This window comes from Urocitellus parryii, chromosome 5 (genome assembly GCF_045843805.1).
Source record: "Urocitellus parryii isolate mUroPar1 chromosome 5, mUroPar1.hap1, whole genome shotgun sequence".
In the NCBI taxonomy this organism is placed as follows: Eukaryota; Metazoa; Chordata; class Mammalia; order Rodentia; family Sciuridae; genus Urocitellus; species Urocitellus parryii.
The window spans coordinates 97,371,879-97,391,376 of NC_135535.1; the positions used below are offsets into that span (position 1 = coordinate 97,371,879).

The 19,498-nt window shown below is 35.4% G+C and overlaps 1 protein-coding gene across 1 annotated transcript in view; it reads left to right on the forward strand.

The window, feature by feature from the left end:
• Lrp6 (LDL receptor related protein 6) overlaps positions 1-19,498 on the forward strand; it is a 180,430-nt gene that overhangs the window by 104,384 nt on the left and 56,548 nt on the right. The window contains exons 8-12 of the mRNA XM_026412107.2: positions 5,906-6,122; positions 6,782-7,071; positions 7,963-8,189; positions 10,356-10,540; positions 11,319-11,645. Of these exons, the coding sequence (XP_026267892.1) occupies positions 5,906-6,122; positions 6,782-7,071; positions 7,963-8,189; positions 10,356-10,540; positions 11,319-11,645 (1,246 nt within the window). The remainder of the gene's footprint in view (positions 1-5,905; positions 6,123-6,781; positions 7,072-7,962; positions 8,190-10,355; positions 10,541-11,318; positions 11,646-19,498) is intronic.

The window sequence follows — 19,498 nt, forward strand, 5'->3', positions numbered from 1 at the left end:
ATCCCCAGACCTTCTTAAATTTTATTTTGAGTCTGAGTCGCTCAGACTAGCCTCCAATCTGCAAGCCTCCTACTTTAGTTTATCAAGTAGCTGAGATTACAAATGTGCATTTATGTGGGCCAGGAGAGATTTTTAAAAAGCAGAGGAATGAAGGGGAACTGCTGAGTTGAAGATGAAGAATTGTGTGAACTGAAAAGATCTTTTGGAACTGTGGCTTTTGTTATTTTTCTCAATGTGATCTTCAGTTTCATTCTTAACTCATTATCCAAATTCTTAATCATACATCTTTTGTTTAAGGTATTTATTTATCAATATGAACAAGCAACAAATATTTCATGGTGATATAGCAGGAATTGGTAGACCCGGTGGTGTTTTTGAAGTGGAAATATAAATATTATTTTTTTACAAAGGAGTTTAGTGTTTGGCAGTTTGAGAGGTACAGACTGGAGGATCACAAATTTGGGCTAGGCTGGGCAATTTAGCAAGACTCCATCAAAATAAAATTAAAAACAAAAACAAAAAACAGGGTCAGGGATGTAGATCGGTTATAGAAGTTGCCTAACATGTATGAGGGTTCAATCCTCACTATGACTAAAGCCAAAAAAAATCTTAGATCAACAATTAAGTTTTAGTTTGATGGCTAACCTTTGAATGTAGTATTCAGCAAAATTAGTTTAATTTGTTAAATGTAAGCTAATACTGAATGATTTAAGATAGTACTAAAACTAGGAATAAAGTCATAATCGAATTTTTTTTCTACTGGAGACTGAATGCACTCTACAATGGAGGTGCATCTTTAGCCCTCTTTATTTTTATTTTTTTTAATTTTTGAATCAGGTTCTCACTATATTGTCCATGCTGGCCTCATACTTGCCATTCCTCCTGCCTCAGCTTCCCCATGTTGCTGGGATAACAGGGATGTTCCACCACACCCAGAAAATTAGAATTTTTTAAATATCCCATAAGTTTATAAGTAATAGTTAAAGAGTTTTATGATAAAAAGTTATTTAGCACCTGTGTTGGGTGCTCTTTAAAAGGATGATAAACTCCCTCTGGTAGAGAACATAGTCCACTGGTAAGTATATTACATTTTAGATGTGGTATCAATACATTTTCTTGGAGTTGCAGATGGAGATATTGCAATAGAAACTGCCCAGACCTTAGACTAGAATTTATGATTTTGTCAGTTTTAAAAATGAGGTAATAGCAGAACTCATAGAACATGCTAGGCTCTTTGAAAGGTGTTTCACAGAGAAAAATCCAGGAAATCTTCAAAAAAGGAAAGAGAAACTGGTGAAATGAAGAGATAAAAAGCAGTCCTGGTTATAGAAAAAGAAATAGGATAATATTGTGCCATAGAAGCTCTGTGAAGAGTTTTAGTGGGTGGTGAAGAATATTGACTATTAAAAAGAGGCAAGAGCAAAGACACAAACAAACAAACAAAAAAAAACAGAAAGTAGTCTTTGACCATTTTCAGCAGTTATCTCATCTGAGTAATAGTTGGAGGCCAGTCTCAGGGAGTTTAGGGAATTAATGTTAAAAGGTGGAGGCAGCTGTCACAGGTCATATTCAAGGAATATGGCAGTAACAACAGTGGAGTAGTTATCAAAGGGAGCACAAAGTCATTTAACTTAGAGACAGTATCTTTCTAAGATGGGAGAATTTCTGTATGTTAAAGGCAAAAAGGAAGGGGGCTCTATAAAGGGGAAATTGAAGCTTCTGGGAAGAAAAAAGTATTTAGAAATTCTTGAAAGAGGGGTTGAGGAAAAGACACTTGAGACGAGATAATCTCCTTATTAGAAGGGGGGCAAAAATAAGTTTTAAAGTAAACTTCCCCTACTAAAATTTCCTAAACTGAATATTTAATAAAGGAAAGTTTTTTGTTTTGTTTTTTTTCACTGTGATTAGAATTTCCGGGCAATAATGATTAAATAGGATTAGGAATTCTTTTTTTTTTTAATTTTTTTAGTTGTTGATGGACCTTTATTTTTTATTTTCTTATTTATATGTAGTGCTGGGGATTGAATGCAGTGCCTCACATGTATGAGGCAAGTGCTCTACCGCTGAGCTACAACTCCAGCCCCAGAAATTCTTTTTATAGAAACTCTGCTTTTAAGAGGAGTGAAGAATGTATCTGTTCTCCAGAAGTGGATGGTATGCCATTGTTTTACATTGATTTAAGTTTTGGACAAGAACACTGTTCAGTGCAAAACTATAGGATCTGAGGATAAGAATATTAAATAAGTACATTTTCCTTCCTGTTTTTAGAGAAGGTTTCTTAGGAATTCTGTACAACTGAGGTTTCTAATGAGGCTCTGATCCTGCTTCTAGCATTATAGGCATTGACATTTTAAAGTGTAAATTCAAGTTCTTTGCATTTTATAGATACTACTTATAAGAGCCTTGATAAACTATAAGAGCTGTGGGGGGAATCTTTGTATAGGGATGATGATAGTAATCATGGTAATCAATTAAATATGCTTTTTCTCTTAATCAACAGTTATTTTGTTCCACATGTGTTGTCTTCATTCTCCTTAGTCCTTCTCTGACACGGGGTTTTTCTACAGATAGGCACCATTTAAACCCTGTAGTTGGAGAAGCCAAGTGTTTAAAGTAACCATTTTAAACATTCAAGGTTAAGAAAGCACAAAAAGTTTTTAAAAGATAGGTACAGAAACAGAGGCTATTTTATTTATAATAAATGTATTATTTATAATAAATGTTTTATTTATAATGTATTAATTTCAACTTATTTGCCATTAAAAAATCATTTAAAAAATGTTTATAGTTTTTTGACAGGCTCTTTGATGGGAACTGTGGAATGAATTTGAGGTTCCTGTTATCCTAGAACTCAAGTTCTAATCAGATACATAAACAAATATTCAGCTCCTTTTCGCTTCTTAGTCCTTTACTCTTTCACATTGTTTTGGTATTTGACCCAAAATTTTAAGATATAATATACATATTATAAAACATATCCAGGAAGGGTCTAAAAAATAAATTTATGTTTCAAATTAAAGAGAAATTAATAATTTTAAAAGAAATGGGATTTGGATGAGTATTTAGTGTTTTACTTATGTTTTTGACTTTGGGAAAACTAATTTAAGTACAGATTTATATAGTTGGGCTTAATAAGTGTTTTTATGTCTGATATAGACAGATTTAGTAAAATGTCTCTTCCATCAGATATAAACCAAATATTTATTGAAATTTGCTAATGAAAATGTAAGGATATAAGACAGTTTTGCTTGATCAGTTTCCAAGTGCTGGGTTTGTCTGTTCTTAGATGTTCAGCAAGTGTTTTTAAGTTTTTAGGAGAGATAAAGATAATATCTGATTGTCCATTTAGTTAATAATAGTGTTGAGTTACCTGGACTATTACTAATTTTATGGGTTTAAAAAGTTAATATTTGTATGTCAGCTTACATCTGATGTCTTTTTTGGCATCATTGGGGGACAGATGTGGTTCATGTGTACATGTGTTTAGTACCAGAATAACATTTTTGAGGCTAATTTGCCAACCACACAGGCTATTTTAAATGGTAGGAATAGTCTCAGTTGAGGATTTAAAGTTGGTATTTTGGACAGGTTACTCCATCTTTGAAAACAGCTGTGTAAAAAAATAATAATGTTGTTGTTGGGTGATTGGAGATGTTAGTTTATCTTTGTTTTTGGTACTCAGATTCTAAACTGCATATACTTTTATGATAACAACCTCAGGGAAAGAGAGATTTATTGAGACAAGTTTTACCTGTTAATTCTTTGGTGGCTTTTTTTTTTTTTTGGTGATGCTGGGGTTTGAATCCAGGACCTTGTGCATGTGAGGCAAGCACTCTACCAGCTGAGCTAGCTGTATCCCCAGCCCCAGTGGTAGTTGTTTTAATAACAACATAAAATGAAAAGTATGCTGAATGAAAAGAGTCCTTAAAACACATCTGTTCATGAGCTAAATGGCTTCATATGAATCTGTTTCCTAAGATGTAAAAAAGGCAAAACTCCTAGGATGGAACTAAAATAAGTTGTAAAACAATTTATGTGGTAATGTATGTTAAGATACATCATGCTGGCCATGGTGGCACAGGCCTGTAATTCCAGCATTTTGGGAAGCTGAGGCAGGAGTATTACAAATTCGAGGACAGCTTCAACAACCTGGCAAGGCCCTAAGCAACTTAGTAAGACCTTGTCTCAAAATAAAAAATAAAAAGGGATGTAGCTCAGAGGTAGAGTGGCCATAAAATTCAATCCCCAGCAATATGTTCCCTCCCCAAATTATAATTTGAAAACAAATGCAGATCCTAGTACATTTTAAATTTTTTTCCAAATTTTTAATTGGTGCATCATAGTTGTATATAATGCTGGGATTTATTGTTTCATATGCATATAACAATATAATTTGGTCAATATCACTCCATGTTTTAGTTTGATTTCGGGTTTTTTTTTTTTAATACTGAAAATTGAACTCAGATGTGCTTTACCACTGAGCTACAGCCTCAGTCCTTTTAATGATTTATTTTGAGACAGTCTCAATTGATTAGGGTTTTACTAAATTGCTGAAGTTGACCTTGACCTTTGAATCCTCCTGCCTCAGGTTCCCAAGCTGCTGGGATTATAGGGGTGCACTGCCATATCCGCCACTCCCTGTATTTTAAATTTTCATTTAATAGAAGAGTTGCATACTAAATCTAAAATTTCCAGAATTTTTGGAAGGAAGAGCAATAAGAGATTGAAGGGGAAAATGTTTGTGTATGATGAGTATTTGAAATAATTCTCATTAAAACATGATGTTGTGAAAGCATTGTTGATAGTGTTACAGAGTTTTAGGCCAGAGAGGGCCTGACTCTTAGGAGTCCCAGTAAACCAAGTCTGGGCACTTTGCCCCAAACATCAAACAAAAAAAGTATTGGTGAAGTAAGAAAGGAATTTATTCAGTATAGATATGTTGGGGAGATTGAGAAGATCCACTATCTTCAGCCCCTTCTTTGGGGTTACTGACAAGAGTTTAGGGCTTAAATAGGGGAAGAATTAGGGCATAAGTCACAGAGGTATGTATGCATAATTAAGCAGTCTTGGTCAGACTGAGGTTTGGTTGATCATTATCTCCTGATTGGTCAGGCTGAGCTTTAGAATGCTGCTGATCCTGGTGGGTAATTTCTATTTATCACAATCTGGAATCCGGATTGACTTCAGGAGAGAATGACTCAGAGAAAAGGACAGAGCCAAAAAGCAAGATAGTGTTAGTTCTTTAATGTTCAGGGCAATAATTGGAGACTTCTAGGTGCTAGGTTTGGTACAGGACATTGTTTACAATGGCATTTTTTTTGCAGGCATTGTTTACAGTGGCATCTGAAAACCTGTTAATTATGATGTCCCTGCAAACTTTAAAAATACCTCGGTTACTTTTATTTTAGAGAGGATTACCAGCTTTACTTGTTACTTAGTTGCAGAGAGGGTGTCATAAACTCTAGATACTTTTGTGATAGTAACCTTAGGGGAGTAAGAGCTTTATTGAGACCCCTTTTATCTGTTAATTTTTTTTGGTGGTTGTTGTCCAAATAATAACAACAAAATAAAAAGCATGCTAAGTGGAAAGAATCCTAAGAACACATTAACTGTTTACAAACTGTGTGACTTCACATGAATCTCATTTTCCTGCTACCGTGAAGATTAAGGAAGCAAAGGAGACAGGCAAAAATGAAGGCAGAGAGGCCATGCTTTTTTCCTGCTTTTAGTTACCCATGATACTTGCAGGCCCAAGTGAAAAGCAGCCTTTAAATCCTGATACAATAGGAATAACTAGGATATCTCTTGGATTTTGATTGAATAAGCAGTTGTATATCTCATTGTACAATACATTTGAAAGATAAATACCTCATCCTCTTCTTTCTCTTCAAATTTAAACTTGAAGGTTATGAATACTGATGGCACTGGAAGACGAGTACTAGTGGAAGACAAAATTCCTCACATATTTGGTTTTACTTTGTTGGGTGACTATGTTTACTGGACTGACTGGCAGAGGCGAAGCATTGAAAGAGTACACAAGCGAAGTGCAGAGAGGGAAATCATCATAGATCAGTTGCCTGACCTCATGGGACTAAAGGCCACAAATGTTCATCGAATCATTGGTAAGTAAGTACAAAATATCTTAGAAATGGAAACTAGGAAAGAGAAAAGATAGTTAGCAGCTTGTGAAGCAGCAGTGTAAGTTGTTGATGTTTGAGACATTATAGAAATCTTTAATTTTTTCACATTGACTTACCATTCTTGGCCTCACAGTTTGAATTAAGGGACAAAATACACATGAATAAGCATTCATACACCTTCATCAAAATAATTTAATTCTATGGTTTGAATAATGCACCTTATTTTGAAGCTTACTGTAAAAAGGAAAGTATTTTGTTCCAGGTATGATAAGGCATGCCTGTAATTTGAACTACTCAGAAAGCTGAGGCAGGAGAATCACAAGTTCTAGACCAGCCTGGGCAATTTAGCAAGACTTTGTTTGAAAACATAAAAATGGCAAGGAATGTAGCTCAGTGGTGGAGTGCCCATGGGTTCTATCTCCAGTAATGGGGGGTTGGGGGGAGGCACTCTGCTATACTTTTATTCTCTATTAGTCCTCAAATTGCTTGTTTTTTGAGAAGAGAATTAAAACTCTAGATTGGGAGCAACATAGTCATAGGTCTTTGTGAATCAAATATGTATTAATTCAGAAGTGAAGTGTGTTGATTAGTCAACATGTGTGTCCTTCTGTGCCCTTTCATAAATTAATTTAATTTTTTAGGTTCTAATCCCTGTGCTGAGGAAAATGGGGGATGTAGCCATCTTTGCCTCTATAGACCTCAGGGCCTTCGCTGTGCCTGTCCCATTGGCTTTGAACTCATCAGTGACATGAAGACCTGCATTGTCCCAGAGGCTTTTCTTTTGTTTTCACGGAGAGCAGATATCAGACGAATTTCTTTGGAAACAAACAATAATAATGTGGCCATTCCACTCACTGGTGTCAAAGAAGCTTCTGCTTTGGATTTTGATGTAACAGACAACCGAATTTACTGGACTGATATATCACTCAAGGTTAGCAGAAAGAATTGGAATATTAAAGCTGAGACTAAGAGGGAGAATTTCTTGAATTTCTGAATCTGCATGCTATTATGGCCTCTCTCTCTCATTGCTCAATAGAGTTCAACAAATGACTTTAACTTTTGTAAGGAAGTGAAGGGGAAAGCCTGCTTAGTATATTACTAGGAGCCTTTTATGCAACATACTTTGCTAGAGGTTCTGAATCTGCAAGACATTATCTTTATCCACTTTATTATATTTAAGGATGATAAATGTTATTTTTTGATAAATGTTATTGTATGCTTCACATAAAGTGGCTTATAGAGGCTTCAGTCTTGACTTAATTTAAACAAAATTTTGAAGCCTGAAAGGTAGAAAGTGCCATTTGTGAGTGTCTTAATATTCTTTTTCCTAGACTAAATATTGAGAAGCATACTGGGATAGAAAGAGAAACTCCTTACTAAAATCTGGAATGTAATTTTTCCTTTTTCCAGATTGTTGGGGGCTCATTCAGATACCTTGTGTAAACTCTTGTGTAATTTGCAAAAAATATGAGTTCTTGGAGCCAGAATAAAGTGTCTACAGCATTATGGTCACATGTTTTTCACTGATTACTAATAAATTTTAAGAAACTCATTCCATTGTTTTAGTAGAATAAATTTTTGTTTTTTAAGAGTTATTCATGATTTTTCTCTCTAAAGTGGCAGTAAAACTCAACACAATTGGATTTACTAGATATTGACATCAGATTTTTCTTTGCTTGTAAACTATATGAATTTTATTAGGAATCATTATGTCTCTTGACATTTCTGCATCTTTCCATTTTCAAGATAGCCAGACCAAACCTTTCTGAATAGTGTTTTATACTTGTAACATGTAACTCAGTTGTGAATTTTATCTTTGCAGACCATCAGCAGAGCTTTTATGAATGGCAGTGCACTGGAACATGTGGTAGAGTTTGGTTTAGATTATCCAGAAGGCATGGCAGTGGACTGGCTTGGGAAGAACTTATACTGGGCAGACACAGGAACAAATCGAATTGAAGTGTCAAAGCTGGATGGGCAACACCGTCAAGTTTTGGTGTGGAAAGACTTAGATAGCCCCAGAGCTTTAGCATTGGACCCTGCCGAAGGGTAAATAGCTTTATATATGCATTTTTTGAAACTACATTGCACATTTTGAGGAACATGACCTTGATTTCTTAAATAATGCTCATAAGTTATATGACAACTGGGCTGGGGATGTGGCTCAAGCGGTAGCGCGCTCGCCTGGCGTGCGTGTGGCCCAGGTTCGATCCTCAGCACCACATTCAAACAAAGATGTTGTGTCCCCCGAGAACTAAGAAAAAATAAATAAATATTAAATCTCTCTCTCTCTCTCCCCCCCCCTCTCTCTCTCCCCTCCCTCCCTCCCTCCCTCTCTCTCTCTCTCTCTCCCTCTCCCCACCTCCCCCTCTCTCTCACTCTCTAAAAAAAAAAAAGTTATATGACAACTAAATAGCTAATAGGCTTTATCTAAAACCAGTAATTGAGATTTCACTGGTTAATATTAATTATTAACTAAAGTCTGTTTCTGTTGTTACTTATATTGGGTGAAGAAAGAGTAAAATGGATTCATAATCATATATTACTGATAAGTATTTATAAAGTAAAGAATAGCCCTTTTAAACATAGAATCAACCTGTATTTGCTTGCACCCACTTCCAGAGTAAATAACTAGATTACAAATCTATGATAGTAAACTCACTAAAACAACGTTGTATTTGAAGAAATTACTATAGTTGTGCCCCGTTTCTCAGGGCTTTGCTTTTTACAGTTTCAGTTAGCGTGGTTCAAAATATTAAATGAAAAATTTCAAAAATAAATAGTTCATAAATTTCATATAACTTTATTACAGTATTTTCCCCATTTTTTAAAATTAGTGGTTCTTAATCTCTTACTGGGCCAAGAAATAAATAAAACTTTGTAAATAAAACTTTGTTATATATATGTATAGGAAAAAACTTAAAATATATAGTATTTGGAACTGTCATGGTTTCAGGCATCCACTGGGAGTCTTGCAGTGTGTTCCTTATGGATAAGGGAAGACTACCATGTCCATCTAGTCAGAAACCCACATCAAAAACAACTTCTCTTCACTGACATATTGTGGAATTATGGTGATCTTTGTTCTAAGCATTAGTTTTCAGATAAATTTAGTAGTTGGAACTAAGAATTCTAATATAGGTTGCTGCTGGCAAGGGTACAATTTCTTACATGGTTGTTTTTCTTTGGCTCTTATGATGTACATATGCCTTTCAACTGACAAGTACAAATGAAAAAAAAAAAAAAGCCCAGGACTACTTTAATTTTCAGGAAAGCATGTTCATACACCTTTACCAAGTTAGCCATCAGCTGACAGGCTGATGAGTGAATGTCTTTCCTCAGTTACTTCTTGAGAGTTGGCATGTGAAATGTTTTCCTAGTGCCAGTATTTAGTGTCTTGAGAATTAGCATCTTCCTAGGTTAGTTGAAAGGGCATTTGGCTAAGGATGAGGTTCTAGTTCTAGGTCTACCATGAAACTGGTTTGGAAACATGAGACAAATCCATTCAATTTCTTTTAGTCCTTTGGTCTCCCCATCTATAAAACACCTATACTGTGGGGTAGTTCTAAGATTAAAGTGAACAACTTAAAAGAAAAAAAAAAAGGAATCTTAACATTTCACAGGGATAATGGTAGTAGTATTCATTACCCCACTGACACATCAAGGGTGATTGATTGTTCTTATACATACAATATGTTCCCTGGGATGGTATGACCGAATGCATTTTCAGGCTTTTCATTTGACTTGAGCCTTTCAAAGACTCATTGTTTATTTTTACATTTGATGTACTTCTGCAGCTTGTTTTTGAGGCAAACTTATTATGTAAGTTAAGTTCAACAATTAAAAAGTTAAAGTTATTTGTATTAAAAAACACATAAAGACATTTTAGTCAAAAGTGAACCAGCTTCTTAGACTGGAGCTTTAATCTTTTGCTTTTTCATGAATAATTGTTTTATAAATGCCATAGCTGCAATAAAAAACCATTGATTTGTTTCCAATTCCTAGGTTTGGATGGAATAAATTCATTGGAAAAACTAAGGAAAGCTGACTCACTTCCTTTTTGGGGAAGTGAAAAAATAAATTTAGTTGAAAGTTTGTTTTACCCATTTTCTTGATATGTATTTCTTTAAATTTATTTAGTTACTATGAATGAATATAACCAGTTTTCCCAGAAAGCCAAAAGTGAAATATTAATTGTTAATTGTTTTGATTCAGATTTATGTATTGGACTGAATGGGGTGGAAAACCTAAGATTGATAGAGCTGCTATGGATGGAAGTGAACGTACTACATTAGTTCCAAATGTGGGGCGGGCAAATGGCCTAACTATTGATTATGCTAAAAGGAGGCTTTATTGGACAGACCTGGACACCAACTTAATAGAATCTTCCAATATGCTTGGTAAGCTTTACTACTTTTTACTGGGATAGTATATTCTTTATACAAATATCAGTGACAGCTATTCATTATTGGTTAGACAACTTCATATAGATGTTTAGCTGCTTTCTCTGTTCTGGAGTTGTATCATTATTAATAGTAACTACTGGGATTCATATCTACTTCATATGCAAAAATTTCACTATTGTTAGGTTTGTAATAACATTTATAAATCCCTCTAGTCCTGAAGTAAATTTTTATACCAGTAAAAAATAATAATAAATATATTTATTATACACAATTAAAATAGACCATTCATGGGGCTATGGTTGTAGCTCAGTGATAGAGCGCTTGCCTCACATGTGTAAGGCACTAGGTTCTATCCTCAGCACCAAATAAAAATAAAATAATTTTTTTTAGTTGTAGGTTAGTTGAAAGGGCATTTGGCTAAGGATGAGGTTCTAGTTTTAGGTCTACCATGAAACTGGTTTGGAAACATGAGACAAATCCATTCAATTTCTAAAAATTGTGTTCACCTACAACTAAAAAAAAAGACCAGAGGAATTTAAACAGTTATTTATAGTAGGAATACGAGTTTGAGACATGGGGTCAGAATACAAATAGATTAATTTCAGAGAACCAGTCTGGTTTTAGAGTTACTTTCAAATGAATTGTTCTGTTTTATTATAATGTAATGTTTTACATATTAATATTTTTTGTGGGGGGGAGACAACAAGATGCTTGTATTTTCACATATTTCATCCTTGTGCATCTCCCCTGTCTACTGCCTTTCCAAAAATAGGACTCAACCGTGAAGTTATAGCGGATGACTTGCCTCATCCTTTTGGCTTAACTCAGTACCAAGATTACATCTACTGGACGGACTGGAGCCGACGCAGCATTGAACGTGCCAACAAAACCAGTGGCCAAAACCGCACCATCATTCAGGGCCATTTGGATTATGTGATGGACATCCTCGTCTTTCACTCTTCTCGGCAGGCAGGGTGGAATGAGTGTGCTTCCAGCAACGGGCACTGCTCCCACCTCTGCTTAGCTGTGCCGGTTGGAGGTTTTGTTTGTGGATGCCCTGCCCACTACTCCTTGAATACTGATAATAGAACTTGTAGTGGTAAGCAGCATTTTGAAAATACTTTGTCTTTTTCTAGGGTAAATAGTTGTGGATGTCAAGTTGGTCATCTGTTTAATTAAGGGGAAGGCCAGAGGGAGGGTGGATACAAATTTTTGTCACTTATTTGATGATAGCAACTTGATATTGTAGAAAGACTAAGTCTTTTAACTTTGGGCATTAATGTTTAGTGTAAAATGTACATAATTTCAGAGAGGCATGCATGCATGCATGTTTGTACATAATTCATATTTATTCATTATTAAGGAAGGGAAGAACAGAACAAATAGTACACAAACAGAATCCCAAAACATAACCTCCTGTTCTTTAAAGTGTATAGAATAGGACAAACAAAGATTTAATTGCATATGAGACCAGGAAGAAAATGCATATGACAAAATTTAACCCAGTATTACAACATAGTCAATAGATGGGAAACTAGAGAGCACATGTTCTCCAAACATAGTGAATGGTGCTGCTTAACTCCCGCTGGTGTTCTTATCTATTAAAAAATCTAGTCTTTTGGGTCTTTTCATTTTTAAGTATTGGCAAGTAATTCACAATAAACATTATACACATGCAGTGCTAACAGCATAGTGTATAGAAGAACATTTGGCTGGGGAAAACTTGGTGTATGACTTAATTATATATGAAAGCCCATGTCTTAATAGGCAGACATGAAAAAATTGGTATGACTGATCAAGAAATGGGTAGAGGTCAGAAAGTAAATTCATAGGAGACAGAGGGTATGTGCTAATATGGGAGAAAATAAGGAACTTGTTACAAGATACTGATATAATTAACTACTTTGTTCTGTGTCTGAGAAAATGTATCAGAAATCACACAGGCAAAGATTTAATCTATTCTGATAAAGAATTCAATTGTGAAAGAGAATGCAGCCATATAGTTTAATGATTAAGAGAATATACTTTTGAATCTGTCACAATTAGTGTTTTACTTTACATAAGTAACACATTTTTTAAAGTCTTAATTTTTCTCATTTTAAAAATGGGGATAATAATAAATACCTTATAGGATTGTTGTAAAGATTAAATAAGATACATGCTCTGATTCCTGGGAAGAAGAAAGCCTGGAAGTCAAGAATAGCATGGTAATTCAGGTAGACTTAGACTGTGGTGGTGGCTGTGGTAAGGAGAGATTTGATGGTCTCAATGTATACTTTGGAGCTAGAATGAATAGAACTTAGGGTTCTATTCGAAAAGAAAAGAGAAGAAGCAAAGATGACATCTCAGTTAGGTGTCACTTTTGATAGACTATGAAAAGATGAGATTAAAGGTATGAATTTTTTAATTGCCAGGTATATTTAAAATGAATGAGATTACCACCTAGGGAGAAGGTAATTTTTCTATAAAGGACCAAATTGTAAATATTTTAGACTTTGTGGGTATGTAGGCTCTGTCATACCAACTCAGTTCTGCCCATCTATCCACTATAGCTTGAAACCAGCAATGAATAATACATTTTTAAAGTGGGCATGATTAAATTTCAGTAAAACTTTATTACCAAAAAAATAAAGAGAAAAAGAAGAAAGTGTGCTATATTGGTTTATAGGCCATAGTATGCCTGTTTCTGGTGGAGAGGGAAAAAAAGGATCTGGTAACCTATGGAACTCTGGTTCAGAAGGGAGAGTTTGTAGAGAACACTGAAAAGTTGCAGAGGTAAGAAGAAAAGCAGGGGAGAATTGAGGCACTGAAGAGAAGAGTTAAAGTTGTTTTTTAAGGACCATTGACTACTGCAGAGAGGTTGAATATGTTGATATTTAAAATAGTATCTATTTGAGTTTTGGGTAAGATTATTATTAGTAACCCTCAAGAGAATGATTTCAGGGAATTAATGGTAAAATGCAGATTTGAGTAGTTTAAAAAATTAATGAAAGAAAAAGGAAGAGGCAGAAGTATTTATAGACATCTCTTTGAAGAAATCTGGCTTTGAATGGAAGAAGAAATTAGTCTTTTTTTTGTTTGTTTTTTTTTTTTTTTTTGAGTATATTTTATTTTATTTTATTTTATTATTTTTTTTTATTGGTCGTTCATAACATTACATAGTTCTTAATACATCATATTACACGGTTTGATTCAAGTGGATTATGAACTCCCGCTTTTACCCCGTATACAAATTGCTGTATCACATCAGTTACCCTTCCATTGATTGACATATTGCCTTTCTAGTGTCTGATGTATTCTGCTGTCTGTCCTATTGTCTACTATCCCCCCTCCCCTCCCCTCCCCTCCCCTCCCCTTTTCTCTCTCTACCCCTTCTACTGTAAATCATGTCTTCCATTTGTATTCTCTTGACTTACCCCTCCTTACCTCTTATATGACATTTTGTATAACCCTGAGGATCGCCTTCCATTTCCATGCAATTTCCCTTCTCACTCCCTTTCCCTCCCACCTCTCATCCCTGTTTACTGTAAATCTTCTTCTCAAGCTCTTCGTCCCTACCCTGTCCTTGTTTACACCCCTTATATCAAAGGAGTCATTTGGTATTTGTTTTTTAAAGATTGACTAGCTTCACTTAGCATAATCTGCTCTAATGCCATCCATTTCCCTCCAAATTCTATAATTTTGTCATTTTTTAATGCAGAGTAATACTCCATAGTGTATAAATGCCACATTTTTTTTATCCATTCATCTATTGAAGGGCATCTAGGCTGGTTCCACAGTCTTGCTATCGTGAATTGAGCTGCTATGAACATCGATGTAGCAGTGTCCCTGTAGCATGCTCTTGTTAGGGCTTTAGGGAATAGACCGAGAAGGGGAATAGCTGGGTCAAATGGTGGTTCCATTCCCAGCTTTCCGAGAAATCTCCATACTGCTTTCCAAATTGGCTGCACCAATTTGCAGTCCCACCAGCAATGAACAAGAGTGCCCTTTTCCCCGCATCCTCTCCAGCACTTATTGTTGTTTGACTTCCTAATGGCTGCCAGTCTTACTGGAGTGAGATGGTATCTTAGGGTAGTTTTGATTTGCATTTCTCTGACTGCTAGCGATGGTGAGCATTTTTTCATGTACTTGTTGATTGATTGTATGTCCTCCTCTGAGAAGTGTCTGTTCAGGTCCTTGGCCCATTTATTGATTGGGTTATTTGTTATCTTATTGTCTAATTTTTTGAGTTCTTTGTATATTCTGGTTATTAGGGCTCTATCTGAAGTGTGTGGAGTAAAGATTTGTTCCCAGGATGTAGGCTCCCTATTTATCTCTCTTATTGTTTCTTTTGCTGAGAAAAAACTTTTTAGTTTGAGTAAGTCCCATTTGTTGATTCTATTTGTTAACTCTAGCGCTATGGGTGTCCTATTGAGGAATTTGGAGCCCGATCCCACAGCGTGTAGATCATAACCAACTTTTTCTTCTATCAGATGCCGTGTCTCTGATTTAATATCAAGCTCCTTGATCCATTTTGAGTTAACTTTTGTGCACGGCGAGAGATAGGGATTCAGATTCATTTTGGTGCAAATGGATTTCCAGTTTTCCCAGCACCATTTGTTGAAGATGCTATCCTTCCTCCATTGCATGCTTTTAGCCCCTTTATCAAAAATAAGATAGTTGTAGTTTTGTGGATTGGTTACTGTGTCCTCTATTCTGTACCATTGGTCCACCCGCCTGTTTTGGTACCAGTACCATGCTGTTTTTGTTACTATTGCTCTGTAGTATAGTTTGAAGTCTGGTATCGCTATACCGCCTGATTCACACTTCCTGCTTAGTATTGTTTTTGCTATTCTGGGTCTTTTATTATTCCATATGAATTTCATGATTCTTTTATCTATTTCTACAAGATATGCTGTTGGGATTTTGATTGGCATTGCATTGAACTTATAGAGAACTTTTGGTAATATCGCCATTTTGATGATGTTAGTTCTGCCTATCCATGAGCAGGGTATGTTTTTCCATCTTCTAAGGTAAGAAATTAGTCTTGTAGTTCCTTATGCCCAGGCTTGTTGGTTGTTGGGTAAGGGCCATGAGAAATCACTGCTGAATGTCCCTAAAATCTGTTGACTGCCTTCCTGAGACATGTAAGCAGTGTTTCAAGAGATTTATTGTGTACTCTTTTTGGGGGGAGGGGTACTGGTTATTGAACCTAGGGGTGCTTAACCATTGAGCCACTCCCTAGCCCTTTTTTATATTTTCTTTATAGACAGGGTCATGCTTAGTTGCTTAGGACCTAGCTAAATTGCTGAGGCTGGCTTTGAAATCATCACTCCTGCCCCAGCCTCCCGAGCCACTGGGATTACAGGTGTGCTCCACCTTGCCCTGCTGTGTGCTCTTTTCATAGTGAGTACTATTTAATTTTTGTGTAGAAATATATTAGATTCTAGGGCATATTATAAGAGAAGTTTAGCACAATGTTCTTGCCCTCCAAAATTTCTAACATTGTGTCCTTTGCTCTTTGACCTGTTTTAAAATCTAAATCAGACTACCTTGTTTCTGTACTCAAATCTTGCAGTGCTCCCCATTTTACACAGAGTAAAAACCTAGCTCTTATAAGGGCTGGTGAGTCCTGCATACCTAATCTATGCCCTTTCTTCATCACCTCTGAATGAAAAGGCAAGATAGGTTCTACAAAAACACATGTGCTTTTCTCTCAACTGCTTTATGGCTTTGGAAAAATTATTTAACTTTCTAGCCTTGATTTGGTCACCTGTAAAAAGGAAATCTTGGGAATTATTAAATAACAGTATGATGTACCTGTGAAACATGTTGGAGGCCCTTGATAGTTTTTTTTCCCCTCTTTTCCTCCTCTCAAACAATTTTATTTTCTTACTTTAAAAATTAAGGCTGTAGGGGCTGGGACTATAGCTCAGTGGTAGAGCACTTGCCTTGCATGTATAAGGTGCTGGGTTCAATCCTCAGCACCACATAAAAATAAATAAGTAAATAAAGATATTGTACCAACTACAACTAAAAAATATTTTTTAAAAAAATCAAGGCTGCAGGGCTTTCCTTGTCATCAAATGTGTGTTTCTGCATTTATTTCTTCAATGAATATTTATTTAATACCTAATTCATACTGGGCATTATTTTAGTCAATGGAAAACACAACAGTGAACGAAATAGACATAAATTCCTGCCCTCACAGAACTTACCACTCTGACAAATAATGAGCTAAATAAATTGTGTCAGTGTTAAATGGTGACAAATATTATGTAGAAATATTACAAGCAAGAAAGGGTGGTGGCAGCAGAGTTGATTGTTAAATAAGATGATCAGCAGAGTCCTTACTGAAAAGTGACATTTATGTCAGAACAAGTAAGGAAGTGAACTATAGAGATACCTGGGAGAAGACCAGTCAAGTCAAAGGGGAGAGCAGATGCGAAAGTCCTGGGAGGAACAAGTCTAACACAATACAAGAACGTTTAAGATGCTAGTGTTGCTAGAACACAGTGAATAAAAAGATTAAGTGAGATGAAATAGGGAGCCAAATTGTGCAGCCCCTTTTTTAGTACTGAAGTGGCCTCAATGGCACCTTTGTGCAGAGTGGGAAAAGATGTTTCCTCTGGGCAGACTTGATCCTACTGGTGCATGACTTGGCTAATGAGAGTGTGTGCTGAATTTCAGTTCCTGCTCAGTGCCCTTGGCATGCACAAATGGCATAGTCATATGTGGTGGGTTTTACTTTGTAGTTTATTCTGTTCTCATCTAAGAGCAGCACTTTCCTTTAAGGTACAAGTAAATATTGGTGCCTTCAACACATCCTATTCTACTACTGCATGTTGCTGTCTTTGTTGTGGGAATGGAAGATTCAGACAACATGCTTGTATAATTTTTAAAGCGGCAATTGTGCAAGAGATGGAGGATTTGTGTTTAGAGTTTACATAAGTTAGAATGGATTTAGTCTTTAAAAATGCCATATTCTGTGTCATTGCAAGCCCCAACTCATGGTAAAATAAGTCAGAACATTAGTTGAGTTTTAGAAATAGTGTAACCATTTATAATTGTAAATGTCTTTTGAGTAGACTTTTTGAAACAAGCATTTTCTTGGAGTTACAATTGACTTCATCTTAACTTGCAGTTCTAGAACAAGATCTGCACCCAATTGTGAAATCTTATTGAAGGTTAAAACTTGTCTTGGGGGAGGGAAAGAAATCCTACTAGAAGCCAACTGTATATTTGATAAATTGTTTGCCAGATAGGAAAATTTGGGAACTAAGATTATGGGGTCTTTCTGCTAAGTCTCATTTTCTTAGTATCTACATAGTGCTTATGCCGTTGGAAACTTATCAATTTACAGTCTTTTTTTCTTTAAATTTACTAAGAATGTTACTGACAAAAATCAGTCCTTAAAAAAAGTTGTAGGAGACTTTGCAGCTACTTTATGTGAAATGTTCTTAAGGCCTGGACTCTTATTACAGTTGTTAAAAGTTAAATAAATACATGATGGGCTCCATAATGTAGAATTCTAGTAGATCGTTGACATCCTTTCTAAAGCTTCGAACTAAATATGGACTTTTAATTAATGAAGAACTTAAATGAAGCAGAATTTCATTGTTGTGAATATGAAGTTTTTTGTGAGTGCAAATGAATTCCTTTGGGGTTTAAGTCAATATACATATGAGTGTGAATGTAAAGTAATCCAGAGAACCACAAGTAGTGGAGCTATAAACAATGGGGCATAGATTAAAATAGGCCCTTAGTTCTGACTTGGCTCTTTTGGGGATTTTTTGTTTGTTTGAAGTCAATACTTTTTATTTAAGGAATTTCCCAGGGTGATTGTTTTGTTGTACATCTCAAGGATCCCTTTTTAGAAGAACTGATGCTTAATTTAGTTGTCCCATCAGCCCACAATTCTTTGGCAGGGAATGGGGGGCTTCTATTTCCACTTGAATTATGCACATATTGATAATGATTTCAGGATTCTTCATCTAAGATATTTGGGATCTAATTTTTTCAAGTAATTGATTTTAGGATCACTTTGGAATAAATGGATCTGCCTGGTTCTCAGTTGCTGCAACTTCTCTAAACATCAGTGAGTTCAAATCATATTCATTCCTATTATCACCCTCAGGAATGCCAATATGACAGTTAAACAAACATGATCCAAACACAGTAAGATATATCTTCAACTCCACATATCATTTTTTGAGGATAGAAGCTTTTAAGAAAGAAGCCATTTTCTTATATCAATATGAAAATTGGAATATTGAATCAATGTATCTGAGATTTCTCTCATGACTTGTTCTTTTTGTCAACTTGTTAGTCTTAAAACCAGCCTTTTTAGTTATTAGTATCCCATCACTATAAGCTATCTTAGGTATGACATTTCTGCTTGCGTATCCATACTCATACTGAACAATGAGTTCTGGATTGCAAAGGGGTGGGGGTTTTTTTGTTTGTTTGTTTGTTTTAATGTTCGTATTTCTGAGAAGGACAAAGTTCTACTGGATTTAGGTGATGACTGGAAACCGAGAGAATGGAATATAATTATGGAATTTATACACACACACACACACACACACAGTGGTCTTCTCATCTGATTTCACTTTCCAATGTCTCAGATATCTTACCTGCCATTTGGAAATATTAAATGGGACATCCTAGAATTTATAAATTTTAAATTCCATGTAGTTCTAAGAAGCATGATTAAGTCATTTTTCATCCTGCTTAGAATGTGAATTCCTTTGTCCAACATGTCCATGCTGTATATGCTACCTTGCCTGTTAGTCACTTAGTAGTCATCTCTGTAATCAGATCATTTGTCACTTAGTACTGCAGTGCTTATATTCAAGTTGTACTTATTTTACTTAATAATGGCCCCCAAACATGAAAGTAGTGATGCTGGCAATTTTTAATAAAATTATATAGTATTATAAAAGAATATTATTTAATAAAAATATATTATTA